The 17,045-nt window shown below is 45.7% G+C and overlaps 5 protein-coding genes across 7 annotated transcripts in view; 2 read left to right on the top strand and 3 right to left on the bottom strand.

Moving 5' to 3' along the window:
• Positions 1 to 17: 17 nt before the first annotated feature.
• On the top strand, positions 18 to 4,485 carry LOC6528177. The gene is made up of 13 exons (XM_043206887.1): positions 18 to 243; positions 318 to 456; positions 514 to 621; positions 683 to 1,310; positions 1,367 to 1,636; positions 1,694 to 1,856; positions 2,036 to 2,068; positions 2,491 to 2,760; positions 2,812 to 2,950; positions 3,014 to 3,121; positions 3,230 to 3,860; positions 3,921 to 4,184; positions 4,240 to 4,485. Exons 1-13 carry the CDS (start codon positions 50 to 52, stop codon positions 4,404 to 4,406), a joined length of 3,114 nt encoding a protein of 1,037 aa, XP_043062822.1. The 5' UTR covers positions 18 to 49; the 3' UTR covers positions 4,407 to 4,485.
• LOC6528175 (TBC1 domain family member 19) lies at positions 4,407 to 6,754 on the bottom strand. 2 transcript variants are annotated; one of them, XM_002089202.4, is made up of 7 exons: positions 6,345 to 6,754; positions 5,868 to 6,054; positions 5,721 to 5,814; positions 5,415 to 5,667; positions 4,890 to 5,359; positions 4,745 to 4,826; positions 4,407 to 4,690 (listed from the first exon to the last, which is right to left on the bottom strand). In XM_002089202.4, exons 1-7 carry the CDS (start codon positions 6,612 to 6,614, stop codon positions 4,517 to 4,519), a joined length of 1,530 nt encoding a protein of 509 aa, XP_002089238.1. In that variant the 5' UTR covers positions 6,615 to 6,754; the 3' UTR covers positions 4,407 to 4,516. The 2 variants fall into 2 exon arrangements, with proteins under 2 accessions (XP_002089238.1, XP_015053889.1); XM_015198403.2 differs by lacking the exon at positions 6,345 to 6,754 and adding an exon at positions 6,112 to 6,204.
• A 498-nt stretch (positions 6,755 to 7,252) lies between these two features.
• Positions 7,253 to 8,654, bottom strand: LOC6528174 (phospholipase A1). Its single transcript, XM_002089201.3, has 5 exons — positions 8,549 to 8,654; positions 8,391 to 8,499; positions 7,762 to 8,339; positions 7,534 to 7,702; positions 7,253 to 7,481 (listed from the first exon to the last, which is right to left on the bottom strand). Exons 1-5 carry the CDS (start codon positions 8,583 to 8,585, stop codon positions 7,343 to 7,345), a joined length of 1,032 nt encoding a protein of 343 aa, XP_002089237.3. The 5' UTR covers positions 8,586 to 8,654; the 3' UTR covers positions 7,253 to 7,342.
• Positions 8,655 to 10,311: 1,657 nt separating this feature from the next.
• On the top strand, positions 10,312 to 11,133 carry LOC6528173 (troponin C). The gene is made up of 3 exons (XM_002089200.4): positions 10,312 to 10,429; positions 10,523 to 10,940; positions 11,002 to 11,133. The coding sequence occupies exons 1-3, from the start codon at positions 10,427 to 10,429 to the stop codon at positions 11,028 to 11,030; spliced, it is 450 nt and encodes a 149-aa protein (XP_002089236.3). The 5' UTR covers positions 10,312 to 10,426; the 3' UTR covers positions 11,031 to 11,133.
• A 56-nt stretch (positions 11,134 to 11,189) lies between these two features.
• LOC6528167 (bone morphogenetic protein receptor type-1B) overlaps positions 11,190 to 17,045 on the bottom strand; it is a 53,162-nt gene continuing 47,306 nt past the window's right edge. For both annotated transcript variants that reach the window (XM_002089196.4, XM_015198402.3), the window contains 2 exons: positions 13,537 to 13,724; positions 11,190 to 13,473 (listed from right to left, as the gene is read on the bottom strand). In XM_002089196.4, the coding sequence (XP_002089232.1) occupies positions 12,166 to 13,473; positions 13,537 to 13,724 (1,496 nt within the window). In that variant the 3' untranslated portion in view covers positions 11,190 to 12,165. The remainder of the gene's footprint in view (positions 13,474 to 13,536; positions 13,725 to 17,045) is intronic.

The following is a 17,045-nucleotide window of genomic DNA, read 5'->3' as shown; positions in this document are numbered from 1 at the left end:
GTCGGTTTTGTTCAATTGAGCTTTGTCTGGCGAAGCGTTCGGCTGTGCAATGTGTCCCATCTGCTGTACGCTTCTCCTTATAGCAGGGTTTTTGGTACTGGTCTACGTATTCCTCACCTGGAATTTTGACTACTGGAGAAAGAGGGGCATCGAAACAGCTGAATCATGGCCATTTGTGGGCAGTTTTCCCAGCATGTTTACCAAAAAGCGTAACGTTGCCTACGACATCGATGACATCTATCAGTACGCGCCATGAGAATAGATATTTTCTACTTCGATTAGAATTGTGTCGATTACATATTGTGTTTCAATCGCAGGCAGTACAAGGAAACCGACAACATGGTGGGTGTGTTCACCACGCGACGTCCCCAGCTGCTGGTGCTATGCCCGGAATATATAAACAAGATTTATGCTAGTGACTTCCGTTGCTTCCGCGACAATGAAAGAGGAAATTTCGTAGGTAGAAACATATTTGCGTGGAGCACTGTAGTTCCACAACGTATACTGCGATAGGTGGACAAGAAGGTGGACAAGATTCTGGGCAACAATCCTTTCGTCCTGAAAGGCGATGAATGGAAGGAAAGAAGGGCGGAAATCACGCCGGGCTTGTCGCTCAATCGAGTAAGAATAGTACAAGAGTTTATATCGATTATAATCATAAGCAATCTTACCACACTCGTAGGTCAAGGCCGTGTATCCAGTGTCGCAGAGTGTTTGTAAACAGTTTGTAGAATATATAAGAAGACAGCAGCGCATGGCCAACTCCGAGGGATTGGACGCCAAGAGACTGTCCCTCTGCTACACCACCGAAGTGGTGTCCGACTGCGTCCTGGGCATATCCGCACAGAGCTTTACGGACACCCCAACTCCCCTGCTGGCAGTAATCCAGCGGGTGTTTAACTCATCCTTCAAGTTCATCTTGTACGGCGTGCTAGCCAACATCTGGCCCCCAATTCGCAGGTTCTACAGTTTACCCTTGTTCAACAAGGAGGCGGAGGAGTTCTTCTTCGACCTCATGGGGAGGTGCATCGCATTAAGGCGAGAGAAAGTTGAACAGCAGCGCGATGACTTCCTCAACTACATGCTGCAGTTGCAGGAGAAGAAGGGTCTGGCTGACTCCGAGCTCACCGCTCATACGATGACTTTCCTCACTGATGGATTCGAGACCACAGCTTTGGTGCTATCGCATACCCTCTTAATGCTGGCTCGTCATCCCGAGCAGCAGCAAAAGGTGCGGGATGAGATTGGCAAGGCGGAACTGAGCTTCGAGCAGTTGACCGAACTGCCCTACCTGGAAGCCTGCATTCATGGTAAAGGGATCTGCTTTTAACTGGATCCTTCTCTATATCCAGTTGTCTATTTCCAGAGACATTGCGTTTGTTTTCGCCACAGTTGACTGCTCGCAAACTGGTAACCGAGCCATATGAATTTGCCAACAAAAATGGCTCCTTCTTGCGATTGCATCCCGGAGACGTGGTCATCATACCCGTAAATTCCCTGCACCACGATCCCCAGTATTATGAAAACCCGCATATGTTTAAGCCAGAGCGATTCCTTGAAGCCAATGGCGGTGTGAAAAAGTATCGTGATCTGGGTGTGTACCTTCCATTTGGCAATGGACCTCGCATTTGTCCAGGTGAGAAGCCGTGTAAATTGATTCGGAAGCCATATAACTCTATCTATCTCTTTATAGGCATCCGATTTGCTTTAACTCAACTCAAGGCAGCTCTGGTGGAGATCGTAAGAAATTTCGAGATCAGCGTTAACTCCAAGACGCGATCGGATAATCGGTTGAGTGACACTTTTTATTGGGCCACTCTCAAGGGCGGTATTTGGCTAGAATTTATGGAGCGATAGTAAACCGTTGAAGTGTTGTTACAAGTGTTGATAAGATAAAAATATGCCAATTAAAAATGAAATCAGAAATAAATTTGATTAACCACTTAGACAGTTAGACAGCTACATATAGTGCTTTGCAGAGTAACAATACCCATTATTCCTATATAAAAATGGGTATGTTGTATTCCTTGAAAAGTATGCAACAGGTAGACGAACCTTCTGACCACATGTAACATACATGCATAAGCTTTTATATTCCACATTGTTCGCATTTAATTTGAATTGTTAAGTGGTTAAAGTCGTTAAATCCCCCTACCGCGTATTTAAGTTTTCCGGTATTAAAAAGTTCCCCCAAACCACAACTTATCTGCGTACCATACTCAATAATAATTTGTGTAAGCACTTTGGAAAATGAGTAGGTGAAAAATTCCGTTTCATCATGATAGGAAAAATTAGTCCTATCTTAACAATTTTGTACAACTACTTGGTGGCTCACGACATACGAGTATACCCAGTAGCCCTTGAGCTTGATAATGAAATCGGGCACTATCACCAAATGGGCCAATTCTATTTACGACAACAACTTCAACAGTGGTGGTGAAGGCAATTTGATCAATTTGTTTACTGGGTGAATCCATCCACTTGACTGGCAAGTTCAAATGAAATGATTGCGGCTGCTCAACTGACCTCCAGTTCGTTTGCATCCGCGTTGGCGAGCGGTTGTGTCATGTGTCCGATTTCCACGGCTCTTTTTTCGATTGCGGCCATTCTGGCCTTGATCTATGTCTTCCTGACCTGGAACTTTAGCTACTGGAAGAAGAGGGGCATTCCTACGGCGAAGTCATGGCCTTTTGTGGGCAGTTTTCCCAGCATTTTCACACAGAAGCGCAACGTGGTCTACGACATGGATGAGATCTATGAGTATGTGTTATGCTAGCTACGTTATCTAGTTACTAATTGCATTTTTATCAGGCAGTACAAGAACACCGATAGCATTGTGGGAGTGTTCCAAACCAGGATTCCACAACTAATGGTCACCACTCCAGAATATGCGCACAAGGTATTTGTTAGCGACTTCCGCAGCTTCCACGACAATGAGATGGCCAAGTTTGTGAGTAGAATCTATACATACAGATTTAAAGAGCACCAACTCATAAGGTGATTAACCCAATAGACCGACACCAAGAAGGATCCCATTCTGTCGAACAATCCCTTCATATTGACTGGTGAGGCCTGGAAAGAAAGACGCGCTGAGGTCACACCCGGACTTTCGGCAAATCGGGTAAGCTTAGGTTTCCCTCGAGCTGTTTATTAAAAAGGTATCTCGTTGGACCTGATACCCTTATCAATTGAAGTGCTCGCATCAATTAACGCTCTGCCTCCCCAAAAGGTGAAAGCTGCCTATCCCGTCTCGCAGCGCGTTTGCAAAAAGTTCGTGGAATATATAAAGCGACAGAGCCTAATGGCCGCCTCCCACGGACTAAATGCCAAGGATATCTGCTTGTGCTACACCACCGAAGTGATTTCCGATTGTGTCCTGGGCATTTCCGCCCAGAGTTTCACGGATAATCCCACACCGATGGTTGGAATGACGAAGCGCGTCTTCGAACAGTCTTTCGGCTTTATCTTTTACACGGTGGTCGCCAATCTATGGCCACCAATCACGAAGCTCTTCAGCGTTTCGCTTTTTGCCAAGGACGTGGCTGAGTTCTTTTACGACATCATGAGGAAGTGCATCCAGGTGCGGCGGGAAAGTCCGGCGGCACAGCAGCGAGATGACTTCCTCAACTACATGCTGCAGTTGCAGGAGAAGAAGGGACTGGATGCGTTGGAGCTGACCTCGCATACCATGACATTTCTAACGGACGGATTCGAGACCACCGCACAAGTGCTTACCCACACTCTCCTTTTCCTGGCCCGCAATCCCGAGGAGCAGCGGAAATTGAGGGAGGAGGTCGGTACCGCCGAGCTGTCCTTTGAACAGATAAGCGAGCTGCCCTTCACTGAAGCCTGCATCCATGGTGAGTTTTTTGGCTAAATCTGAAGGAGTAGCCCAACTGAAATTGTATCTACATCCCCAGAAACCTTGCGAATTTTCCCACCTGGCTTGGCTGCCCGCAAGGTGGTAACGGAGCCCTACGAGATTGCGAACAAAAATGGAGTAAGCGTGAAACTGAACCCCGGAGATGTTGTCATCGTTCCAATTAACGCCTTGCACAACGATCCCCAATACTACGAGGACCCTCAATCCTTCAAGCCAGAGCGATTCTTGGATGGTGGAGCCAAGAAGTACAGAGATCAGGGTGTATACTTTGGTTTTGGCGATGGACCACGCATTTGTCCCGGTGTGTAAACAAATTATTTGAACAATTTAAGTTACTAAATATACTTTAATTGCAGGTATGCGCTTTTCACTCACCCAAATCAAGGCAGCCCTGGTCGAGATCGTGCGAAACTTTGACATCAAGGTTAATCCCAAAACGCGCAAGGATAATATAATAGATGATACCTACTTTATGGCTGCCTTGAAAGGCGGCGTTTGGCTGGACTTTGTTGAGCGCAAATAGTTATTCAACATTAATACATTATATATTAGATATAGTTTAGATACAGTTGCATACATAGTATATTTCAAAACACCGATAATACTTTAATTTTGTAACTAAAAACCACACTCTCAGTCCCGACTTAGGGCTAGTTGCACTAGGGGCAGCACCTTGATGGAGGACAAGTCCGCCAGAATCGCTTCGATGCTGTCCAACGAGGCCACCTGCATGATGCTCTCCTTTCTAAAGCTGAGAATGATGATGGCGAATAGCGGAAGGATCTCCAAGCTATCAAAGCCGAGGATCTGAAAGGCAAGGGATTATAGTACTACCAACAAGTACGGAAGCGTAATTCCTACCAGATCCCAGAGGACCAGCAATTGATCGGGTGGCAAATGTCCGGAAAACGCTCGCATAAGCCATTTGAAGACGACCCGCAGGCTGCAGTAGATGCGGTGAAATGTGTGAAAAAACTTTTAAATGGATAACCCAGTCCCAACTCACGGCTGTATCTGGAGCTCCCGAAAATGGGACCACAATTGCGGCTCGTAGGTCTGCAGCAGCTTCTCGAAGAGCAGGCACAGACTCACAATCCCCTGCGGATGCGTGTTGATGGTGGTCAAGCGATGGCAGTAGCGGATGTAGAAGGCCCGGAATGTATAGTACAGATTGACCGGCGAGTCATACAGGTAACAGAAGGGTGCGGCAAACATGCAGATGCCGTGGAAGGGCACCACGCCCGATGGCGGACCTTCGTATGTCTTGCCCTTTACCGGAAACGCCTCGTACTCCACACATCCACCGATGTCCGTGTCCCGGGAGAAGCAGAGCAGCACCTGGTAGAGCACGTCCTCGAACACAAAGTACTGGTCGTCGTTGGAGGCCGTCAATTGAATGTCCTTGAAGACCAGTTTGTCCACGATGTGATCCGTGGTCCAGACGGCATTGCGCAGCTTTTGCCAGTACTCAATATCCTTCGGAGGTATATAGTCGTATTTACAAGTTATTGATTATAAAACCAGTAGTTACATAGTCATGCAGCTTGCTGTCCAGCACAGAAGCCCACAGAGCTCCTCTGTAAGGTGCGGGAGTGCAGCCCTTCTTTAGGAACTGCTGGCACATGGGCGCATGCCTGCCCTCCAGAATCCTCTGGCACTGAATCGTTAGATCCGGCACTCCCAGGTAGCTATCACTTCGGAGCAGGTCCGCATAGTGGGCACGCAGCTCGAACAGATTTTTCACCGGAAGTGCAATGTGGGAGAACTCCCATTGTGGTATTTGACTAAAAAGCAAATCGCCAAATTACCCAAGTTAATGACATAAACCAAAACTTACTCCGTATTTTCCGTGGTTTTGGCCGGTCCTTTTAGCGAGAGCAGCACCTCCAGTAAATCCTTGGGAGCGTAAACAGGCCTATAGTTGGCCAGATCTAGAAGTTATCTCAAGATTGAGTTTCATCTGAAATGCTTACGAGATGCTTACCCATATTGTAGTTGCTCAGTTCGTTCCACTTGGCCATAAAGTCCTCGCGATCAGCACTGATCCTTGGCTGACCATGCAATGGAACCTTCAGCTCTGTGCACATGGCATTCAAACTTTTCCTAACCCTTCGATCCCAAAGAACACCAGCTCTTTTCAGATAACCAAGTGGATCACTAACGGTGGGTTTCTATTGCAAAATACATAGTGAAGAGCTTTTTAATTCAGTTGCTCAATAGCTACATACAATTGTCCATAAGGTTAACGAGCTAGTTGACAACTCGATAGTTGTGGCACTTTGAGATCTTTCGGTTTCAACTAGCATTTTAATTTATATGATAAACGTTAAGCTTTAAAATAAAATTTTTGCAATGAAGTCAAATAATAAGAAAATGATTGGAATAACAAGGAATACGTTTAAGTAACAATTCAAGTACTATGATTTCCATTATAAATTATAAGGCAAAATTTGGTACGCACCGCTCCTTGTTTATTGGCCAGGTTTTTGTCATCCGTTTTGGACAGTCGCGTCCGGACCAAGTTGAAGACAATGTTCCGGATCTCCGTCTCCAGTCCGGCGCTTTTGATAGCATCCTCGAGGGTGTTGCGCATATCGTGGGTATCCACGGTGGGATTGCAGACCAGTTTCTGCAGCTCCTTGTAGATGGGCTCATAGCTCTTCGTGTTCTTGATGGCCGCGATTACCTTTGCGGTCATGTGGTGGATGCTAGCATCCTGCAGCTCCTCCATGCCGATAGCTCCTCGACCGTTCTCACTACGTGGCACTCTGCCACTGACTACCAACTAACTATTTACACCGTTCTGATACTGATTAGCCCCAACTTTGGGCTCTCCTAACTCCGTCGTTTGACTTTTATCGATCAAACTCCGTCGCCTGCTTTGATTTGGAGTCGATTCGACTCGACTCGATTCGATTCGAGTCACATCCTCGGCTGTCGTCGCTTCTTGGCGACGGAATGCAAACACTTGTTTGGCTGCTAGTTTCGCGTTAGTTTCGATTTGATACGTTCGCTTGCCGCCCCTCGCAACCAAGAAATTCCATTATATTTCGTTTCAAATGAAAAGCCAGAGGCGCGTGAAATTGCTTTCCATATAATTTTATTTTCATGCACACCAAAACACGCTGAAACGCTGAAACTGAGTGGCGGCAACTTTTCCTTTTTCTTGGCATCTGTCACCTGGCCCAACGAGTTGTTGACGTGGTCGTCGGTGTGGCTCCTCCTGTTGATTGCAAAGGTGGGCCAAACTCACCTGAACATGTCAGAGTGTCGAAAGTTTTTCACCGGAATATTATTTAGACCAGGCCAAAATTAGTTTTTGAAATGTTTAACATTTTAACCCGAAAATAAAGATATAATATATACTCATCTGTGTTAATATATTATTATTATATTATTCCATGTTTTTTTTATGCAATAAAAGAATTCTTGCTCAGAGTTGGAAAGCATTCTTCGTGACTATGATTCAAGCAATTTTTCTATGATATCGTCGTTCACGTAAGTGCGACCTTTTAGTTGGCGGTTCATAGTGGAAAAGTTCTCTCCCTTGGCATATGGAGGACCATTATTGGTTTCCAGGAAATACCTGCCCCTCGCTCTGCAATTAAATAGATGAAAAAAGATCAGGAAGAATGGGTACTGCCACTTACTCCGGATGGACGTGGAAGCCCATCAGCTGTATATTTTGCTGGGGAACACAGATCCCCGTCGCAAAGCTCTTAAAATTGGGACAGTGGAAGCCATAGAATCCAGAAGTGGATGAAATGGACTCGGCATAATAGTCTGCGGCTCGGTTATGGTAGCAGAAATGAGTCTCCACTAAAGGTAGAACCATGAAAAAAGGGAAATATGAGTAAACAGATGTTAGTACTACTTACTCTGATTAACGGGTCCGCAGTTGGGCTGTGATACACCCATGTTCAAGTAGAAGTCCACGTGACCCACTGCCTCCAGTAAGCCAAGTAGCATCACATCCGTGTGCACGACGTCCACGAACTTGGCATCAGTGGGATCGAGCTTTTCAGCCGTATCGTTGACCAGGTAAAGTGGCTTTGCCGGATCGAGGGCTGTGATGTGCTCCAGCGTGTGCTGCTGAATAAACTGGCCAGCGAATCCAGCCACATGGGCGCCTAAGCCCAAGCCAATTAGATGCAAATCCTCTGTCCTGACCAATCCGTCCTCGATGAGCTTTTGTAGAAACTGAGCAGTACATAGACCTACATATTTGGCATTGTGAACCGCTTCCGTATAGCACGGTTCATAGGCTAGTTTTGGATAGTCCAAGGATAACACATTATAATCCTGTTTCAAGAACAGCGGGCGTAGCTGAATATTGGGGCTGAAATCTCGGTGCCCATTAAAGCCATGGATCAGAACTTTAAGCGGTTTGAGGGGAGAAAATGAATCCTTAACAAGTCCAACTGTTGGGAGCTTCTTTCCCTCCGGATTTTCTTTTCTGCGCATTCAGGTAAATAATGAAAACCATTGCAATATAAATTCATCTTACGTGTAGAGCCAAAAGGAAATATTGTGGTTTGGACAAGACTCGTTGCGCAGCGAAAAGCAGTTCATTTCCTCATCTACGAAACCAGCAACGAGAATAAGACATGGACAGCCTAAAACAAGATTACTTTATGACTTTATTGTTAGGACAGCCTAAAATACCTAATAAAACCAGCAAAGACAAGATATTGGTCATCATTCGCCGATTCCTTTGAAATCTCTACTAGTTTTATTTTACAACTTTATATGCTTCAGGTTCTATAAACTATTTTAATTAGGTTCGTTTCGTTCAAGCGAATAAGTAACCGGAAAGCTTTTATAATTACAAAAGATGTGCATATCAAGCGCCCAACGTGGGGCGCCAATATATAAAATATTCTCACACCTTTGAATTGGTATGATGAAGATTAAGTGTAATAATTTGATCAAATATCAGTCAATACTCTATTCGAAATTCACATAAATCAACATGTCGACCTTCTCGCATTGACTTCGCTCCTGAGCGGAAAAAATTTGCAGTGGTAATTACGTCGTAAATCTAGCCTTAAATTTCATGCCACCAAACTGTCAGCGTTCGAATTAGAACTTATGCCACAATTGTGGCCAACACTCAAGCTATTTATACAGATACACAGTTTGGGCATTGGGAATTATGCAAAAACAATCGAAGTGACATTGTGTGAGTGCACTGTGTTCGCCAGAGCAACCCAATCCCTTCCCATTGTACCAGCACCATTCCGTCAGCTCTCTGGGACATTCCAAAAGTGTTTCACGTTTTGTCATAAATAATAAAACTCAAATGACCATCAAAGCGACTACTGTGCGCCTTTGCCAAAAAATGCCATTGCCGGGAAGGTTATCCACTCATACAGAACTATCCGAATCCGAGTCCGCATCCGAATCCAAATCCGAATCCGCATCCAAATCCGAACCCATGCCCAAAGAACTATATACATAGCATCCCCCACAATTGGCCTGTCCATCTAGCGTGATGTCCATTTGCCAGCCTGAATGCCTGTTTGTTTGTTTTAAAGCAAAAATCTAAAACCAAATCAACATTTTCGAGACCAAAGTGGAGAGGGTGTCTGGTTAACCGCAGCACTAGTGGCTTTGGGTAGTGGTGGGTAGCCAGCAAGTAGTCAGCAAATGGCGAAGAGCCTGTGGAATCGGCTGTGGACCAGCCATCGGCATCTGGCCCACACTCATGATCATATGGACAAAAATTGCTATAAAGTACTAAAAATACAATTACCGTGAGAAAATCGCACTGATTTTGTGACTGATTGTGAAGACGTTTATAGTCGATTTTTAGTGACTGACTGAGTGACCGACGGACCAGGCCACACACACATCTGCACTCGCAGAAATATGGATGCGAGGGTGTACCTATATCTGTATCTGCTGTATCTGCTGTATGTGCTGTATCTGGTGTATCTGATGTATCTGCTGCTCTTTTGCATAATTGTGGCGTGCGTTGTGCGCTCGTTTTTCCGGCTGCCAGCGCCAAAGATGATGGAGATGACGTCGCCGTTCTGCCGCCGGCCGACCTTAAGGCATCAGTACCCTCGTCCCTCACCCAACCCCCAGCCCAGCCAATACCCAACCAATAACCCAATGGCCAACAGGCAGTGCACCTGTAACACTTTGATCTGATTTAGATCAGCGTCTGGCCAGAATCAGTCTGCGCATCCGCCTTCACCTCCACTACCACCTCTGTGCACACTGCCACCACCACCACCACCGCCACCTCCACTAGTTCACATTCCAATGGCTGTTAATAAAGTGCTTTGCCGAAAAGCCAAACCAACAATAACCCATGGATGGGATGCTCTGCTCCGCTGATCCGCTGCTCCTCTGCCGACGTGGTGTACAACGCTGCGTATGAGTGACGCTTCCACTAAGCGAAATTTGTTGTTTATAAATAATGATCTTGGCCAGGCGATCGGTTTAGTGCGCGCCCGCAGGCCAACGCAGTTGGAACGCATTGGAGATTGGAATACTCGCTCGCTCGCAAATTGTCGCTTGGCCAACAGATACAAAATGGTATCTATCGGGTGTTGTTTTTGCATTTCACTGGGCGGATGGATATTGTGCAATCGCTTATGATGTGATCGGGCTAATTTTTGTTAACCGCAGGAGGACGACGAGAAAATGGACATCATGCGCAAGGCATTCCAAATGTTCGACACACAAAAGACGGGCTTCATTGAGACGCTGCGTCTGAAGACGATCCTCAACAGCATGGGTCAGATGTTCGACGATAGCGAACTGCAGGCTCTGATCGACGACAACGATCCGGAGGATACCGGCAAGGTTAACTTCGATGGCTTCTGCAACATCGCTGCCCATTTCCTGGAGGAGGAGGATGCCGAGGCCATCCAGAAGGAGCTGAAAGAGGCCTTCCGTCTGTACGATCGCGAGGGAAATGGTTACATCACCACCTCAACGCTCAAGGAAATTCTCGCCGCCCTCGACGACAAGCTCTCCTCCAGCGATCTGGACGGCATCATCGCTGAGATTGATACCGATGGATCTGGTACCGTGGACTTTGATGGTAAGTAATCCCAGTAACATACAAAACTTATATGCTCACTTATTGCCATTTTCGATCACAGAATTCATGGAGATGATGGCGGGCGAGTAGAGGAATCACGAGTGCTGATAAAACCAACAGAAAATCAAGCTTTTGGGTTTAATTATAATTTTTTATTATTTTTAAATAAATTAACTAACCGCTTTAATACAAACTTTAGTTCTTGTGGTCTGCGAGCAGTAATAATGAAACAGAAAAAAAACTGAAAGATACATATCCATCTAGTTCATATAGTTTACTTTTTGCTCTTACAGGCTAGTCGTCTAACTCTAGCTTAAAAAAGGTTACATGATAAGAACGATAAGATATAAGTTAAACGGTTACAGATAAGGATACATATATAGTATTTACAGAATCGCTTATAACGATAATATATAATATATATACTATATATCTGTATGGTTAGCGGCCTATAAACATCTTTGCTATTTACACAAAACAAAAGAGCCGACACAAGTGCACTTCTCGAGATACGCAACTGCCAGTTCCATATATCTCTGGATATACATACATATATAAATAGGTGCTACTTAAAGGAAGGGAGGAAGGGAGTCGGGCTCCTGTCTGTTGGCTCCTGTCTTTACACTCTGTCTTAAGGCAACTAATTCCGTGGATTTTACAAAAGGCAGCATTTACTTGCACAAAGTCTGCAAAGTTTTCACTTAAACACTACATACAAACAAAACACATGTAAATATGTTCTATGCTGAGGCTAAAGCCTCGGGGGTCAAAGAATAGGCGTCTTAACTCGTTTAGTTAAAGCGTAAAAAAGCTGGCACAAAAATTAAAGTATGTTACAAATAAATTTCGATTCTTTCGATTGATTTTTGTTCTCATACTTATGTACATCAACATGAATAGGTGTCATCCAAAATACATACTCCCTATATTTCTCAAATAGTTAAAGCATTTTTCTAACCAAAGATTTTGCAAGGGGCCTTAGTAACTAGCTCCTATTAACTTAACGTCTAGCTTACAATCAGTGCGACGATTAAAGTAACCGTATAATAGGCACCTCTGAAGGATCCTCTGCTTTGCTCCGCTCAAGTACAGGCAACTTATGATTATAACCTAACTAGGAAATTCCGGACAAAAGGTCGGAACCTCGCATTCAACAGAAGTTGAACACAAACAGAAAACTAAATGCAACTTAGGTCAAACCTAAAACGAGACTACAAACAGCTGCTTAGACAATCTTAATGGGCACATCGATTAGGCAGTCTGTTTCCAGGCGCCCAAGCGTTTTCTTTACGCGCAGGGCAGTCAGCCGGACGGTGGGGTTCGGGTGCCAGCACTCCTGCATGATCTTGGATACGGTGGCGAGTACATCATCCTCCTGCCAGCGCGATGGTATCGGCGGCCGGAAGCCCTTTACGCACACAACAGCGTGCATGTCCTCGAACGTTGGATCCGAGGGCACCACATCGTGGTAAGGCAGGGCATAGTCCTCGCAGGTGGTCGTCTTGGTTCCCGATATGGGTGTGTAGCAGCGGCGGGCCATCTCCCACAGAACGAGACCCACTGAATACATATCCGCCCGCTTGAACTCCTCAAATTGCTTGGGATCCAGCTGCTGATTCAATACTTCTGGAGCCATGTAGCGCCGTGTCCCGACACGTGGATTCTGTGCAATGTGGATGACATCTAGTTCCGAGTTGTATTTCACCGCCAGTCCAAAATCAGCAATAGCGCACTGCCCATTCCGCTTGACCAGTATATTCTTGCTCTTGATATCGCGATGTGCGATAGCCGGTTTGCCAGGGGTTCCAAAAATCTCGTCGTGCAGGTGGGCTAATCCAGAGGCCAGCGAAAACGCTAGCAACTGCAGCTTCTGGGGATTGATCACCGACATGGAAAGGTAATCGTGTAGGCTGCCCATCTCGTGGTAGTCGGTGATCAGCAACATCTGTGTCCAACTGCCATTACCCTTAATGTCGGCGGCGATGAAGCCCAGGATGTTGTCGTGTCGCATCAGCACTGTCTGATAGATTTCAGTCTCGCGGAACCAAGAAGCCTCCTCGGTCGTAAAGAAGGTCTTAACGGCCACCCGCTCATCGCGCCATTTGGCCAGCCAGACCTCACCATAACGTCCCTTGCCCACCAGTCGCACCATCTGAATCTGCTTGGCAATGGTTCTTTGCACCAGCAGTGGCAATCCCGATCCGGAGCCCGAACTCTGTTCCACCAGTTGGGACAGAGGTGACAGCTGCGAGTTGCACATGGAGTTGATGAGACGTGGTTGCTTGCGCAGTTTCTCACGTCGCTTATAGGTGAGGCATAAGCTGGCCAGGATCAGCATAAACACGGACAGGGAGACGATGATGGAGCCGAAGACGACTAGCGTGTGTACGGATTCACTGCTCACGGGCAAATCCGGCGCTGGTGTTGTCAGCTTGGGTGTGTAGGTGGGGTACAAGTCGCGGTTGCAGAAGTCTTCCTTGTCGCAGCAGTCAATGTTCTTGCCATGCAGGTGTGGTACAGCGGCTACCTTGCACTGTAACAAAAGTATATTTTCATTAGCTATGGATTCATAAATTGATTTTAGCAACGAACTTACCATGAAAAAGCCACCGTTGTCTTCAGGAGGCATGCAGCCATAGGTCCGCTCCTCCTCGTACAGCCCAGTCGTCTCATCGTAAAGCTGTTGCACTGCGCTGAAGCAGTAGCCACCGGGTCTGGTCTCGCAGGTTCCATTGCTCACGTTGTCTGGACAGCTGCCATCGCAGTAGCAGGTCAAGGAGCGGGCTGTAATCACAACAGATATTAAATTAATATACCTTTCATTGATTAACCTTATGCAGAGTCTGGTAAGAATCAAATTATCTTATGAACATCCCAAATTTTAAATAGGATTGATCATAACTTTAATGCTGATCGTAAGATGTTAGCTTCCTAATCATGTTCACCTGATCCTCCTCTGCAGTATGTCCTAATGATATCCGGTTATAATAATTAGTAGTCTGCGGCAATAGTGCACTTAAATTTGACGAGTGGGTTGGTCTAATCCCTGCCTTAAAACCAATCAACCGCAATCATTCATTGGGATTAGTTACAGAAGTAACCTGCTAACAATGTTTCCTAAAAATACTAGTTATGGCTACTATTTGAACATTAATTATAATCTCCTTAATCTTGCTCATAAATGTGGAAACTACGGATAATAAAAAAAGAAGAAATCTTTAAGAGGTTTAATAACATCTTAATACTACGGCTTTAGTACTTTTTTAATACGCGCTAAACTCCCCTACTAATGCTTTGTAGCTTTTAAAATACCAAGCCCTGTACTTAAACATTAATGGTCAAGTACTCCTCCCAAAATCAATCTAATGACTTGGCTATCCTGACTCGGCGATTATAAACGCCGGCAGAAACCAAACCGCAACTGTAGCATTAAAATGCGTTTGAGCATGAAGAGTGGGCCGTGGCTGCAACTAGCAAGTAGTAAGTAGTAAGTAGCAAGTAGCAAGTAGCAAGTAGCAAGTTGCAAGTTGCAAGTTGCAAGTAGCTGCTAACGGTAAGTCGGGCAATTGATTCAGGTCGCTGGCAAATCTGCAACTAATTACAAGCTCGTTGCTGTTTCTGCTCGGCAGCAGCTGCCTTTTCCACAGCCACTTGACCAAGCCTTCTGCATCGGCACACGAGGAGCCCAGAGCAGACAGCTCGAGTTGGAGCTGTGGTTGAAGCTGCTGTAGCTGGAGCTCAACCGTTATGGAGTGGGCGTTGTGGCCATTGGGCGCTAGTTTTACGGCCATTTGCCGCCTGCGACAGCCATCGAGGGAAGCATTAAGTGCGTTTTTCCTCGATAGAGATGAGGGGCAGACAGCCAGCCGTTAGATGAATGAGTTACGGTCGAGTGGGTGGCTTTCCCATGGATCGTCGGATAGTTGGAGTGCGAGTGCCCCGACCTGCTCAATACGGTTTCGCATTTAATTGCATTCAGCCGCTTGCAGTTGAGTTCATTCATAAAAACGCCTTTAATGCCAAAGCGAATGTGCCATTTTTTTTTACGGTTCGTGGCTGGCACAAGGTGATTTGTTTACCCGCAGACTGTGCGAAAGGTATTTAGCATATTTTTAGACATTTTTATTGACCATTTATAAGTCGTAAAGCCCGAAACGGATGTGTGTCATGCTGGATCTGTGGGATCTGCTTTATACTTTGGAGCGCACATACATAGATCGCTCCGCACTTTTGCTGACTAGCTTTTGGTGGGGATTGTAGATTGTTTTCCGATTCTCATTATTGTTTATTGGCGTTCGCAATTCTGGAAAAACAAAACTCTCGGATTCCATTCGCTTATTTACGCTCAAACGAGCTCGTTACAAGACCCCGGCCATCCATCAAAGCCACAACATTCACACGAAAAACGAGATCGCAGATCGCAGTTAAAAGCTATTAATGGTAATGCCTAAAAATGCTCCGAAAGATACAATTCCGTTGATTAACGATGCGAATTCCTAGCGTTTTTTTTGTTTGGGGGAGCCATATCTGAGCAGGTCGCGTGTTGCCAAGGCTGCAGCAAAAAATGCAAGTGACACATGCATACCGATCACAGTGCGCAGTTTCAGTTTCAGTTGCAGATACAAATTCAAATACAAATACAAATACTAAAGAGCAAGACGCTAACAAATCCACAAATTGGCGGATGTTGCCTGCATTTGGGCACGCCCATTGCTACGGCGAGATAATAATTTAATTACAATTTAATAGCCAGCGACAGCTGCTGTTGGGCCGCTGTCGCCACGCGTTTCCCTCGCGGTTTTTATCGCGCCAATTGTATCTGCTGCTGTTTGGCATGCAAAGCGTGCAGATGCAGATACATACCCACCCAATTGTTTTGGGTTTCATTGAAAACTAGCTGTGTTTCAGCTAGCCAAGTTTTATTCGCTGCCAACTTGTATCCGCAAATACCTGTTGCTTCTCATCTCTTGCAGCAAAGCGAAAGAAAACAAATCACAGAGAACTGAGAACTGAGAACGATGACCACGTAGCACGGTAGCCTTTTGCGGTGCAGACAAATTATGAATTTCTTACCAGACCAGACCGACCAACAAGAAGAAAAAACAAAAACGACCAACCAAATTATGAAACGAACCGCGGACAACCAAGTGGCATCCGCCGGGCAGAAAGGGGAATCAAAGAGGCTTGGAGAAAGAAGACGTCGCGCTTCGAAACCAAATTGTTGCCTCTTTCGGTTAGCTGCTCAGCTTCAGTTTTGGCTCGGGGGGCAAGGCGATGTGGCGGCTCCAAGTTGGCGCCAAGTGCACGCGCTTGCCACTCAGCAAAACCCGAAAAGTGAGGAAAAAAAAAAGAAAAACAGATCTGAGGCAACCAAACAGAATCTGGCCGGCAGGCGCAGAACAAAGCAATCTCCAGGTTGGCCTTGTGCGCGAGTTTGTTTGCTAGCTGGTTGCAATAAACAACCATTTTTATGTGAAACTCTTCAAACACGAAAGGGAAGTCACAGGAACCGAGGCCCTATATGGCCGGCATTTAAACGCACAAAGATGCAGCCTCGTAAAATAATATTTCCAATCATAAACGGTTGGCAAACCAAAAAAAAGAAAAAACTGATTCCAATCATAATTGACATTATTCCAAACATGTCTCTGAAGATATTTCGTTTCTTGTTTTATGAGTGGAAGGAAACCAAAAACAGTCTGTAATTTAAGTCTTAAAATATGAAAAGCGAAATAAATACGATACAAAAATATCATACAGTTTAGCTAACAAGAACTTGTGAGTCAGTTGCCTAAAACTGTTAACCGATGGGAAAGTGATGGCAGCTCAAGCTGAAGGCTATAGCTTTTCCACTTGGCCCTTGTGGGTGGAGCAAGCCCATCGAATACATATTTTTAGCCCGGCCAGCAAGTTGATGCGATGTTTGCGGCACGATCTCGACAGGGAGGCGGCAGGCAGCCCACGCCCACAGTAAACAGCACACAACTCACGGCTCTCGGAGATTGGAGATCGGATCATCATGGTGACTCTGGGACTATGATGATGTTAGAGGCCTGGGTGGTGGGGAATCGGCACCGGGAAAAACTGCACCCATGTCAGAGGAGC

The sequence above is a fragment of the Drosophila yakuba genome, chromosome 2L (genome assembly GCF_016746365.2).
Source record: "Drosophila yakuba strain Tai18E2 chromosome 2L, Prin_Dyak_Tai18E2_2.1, whole genome shotgun sequence".
Taxonomy (NCBI): domain Eukaryota; kingdom Metazoa; phylum Arthropoda; class Insecta; order Diptera; family Drosophilidae; genus Drosophila; species Drosophila yakuba.
This window is presented reverse-complemented; position numbering and strand designations above follow the sequence as displayed.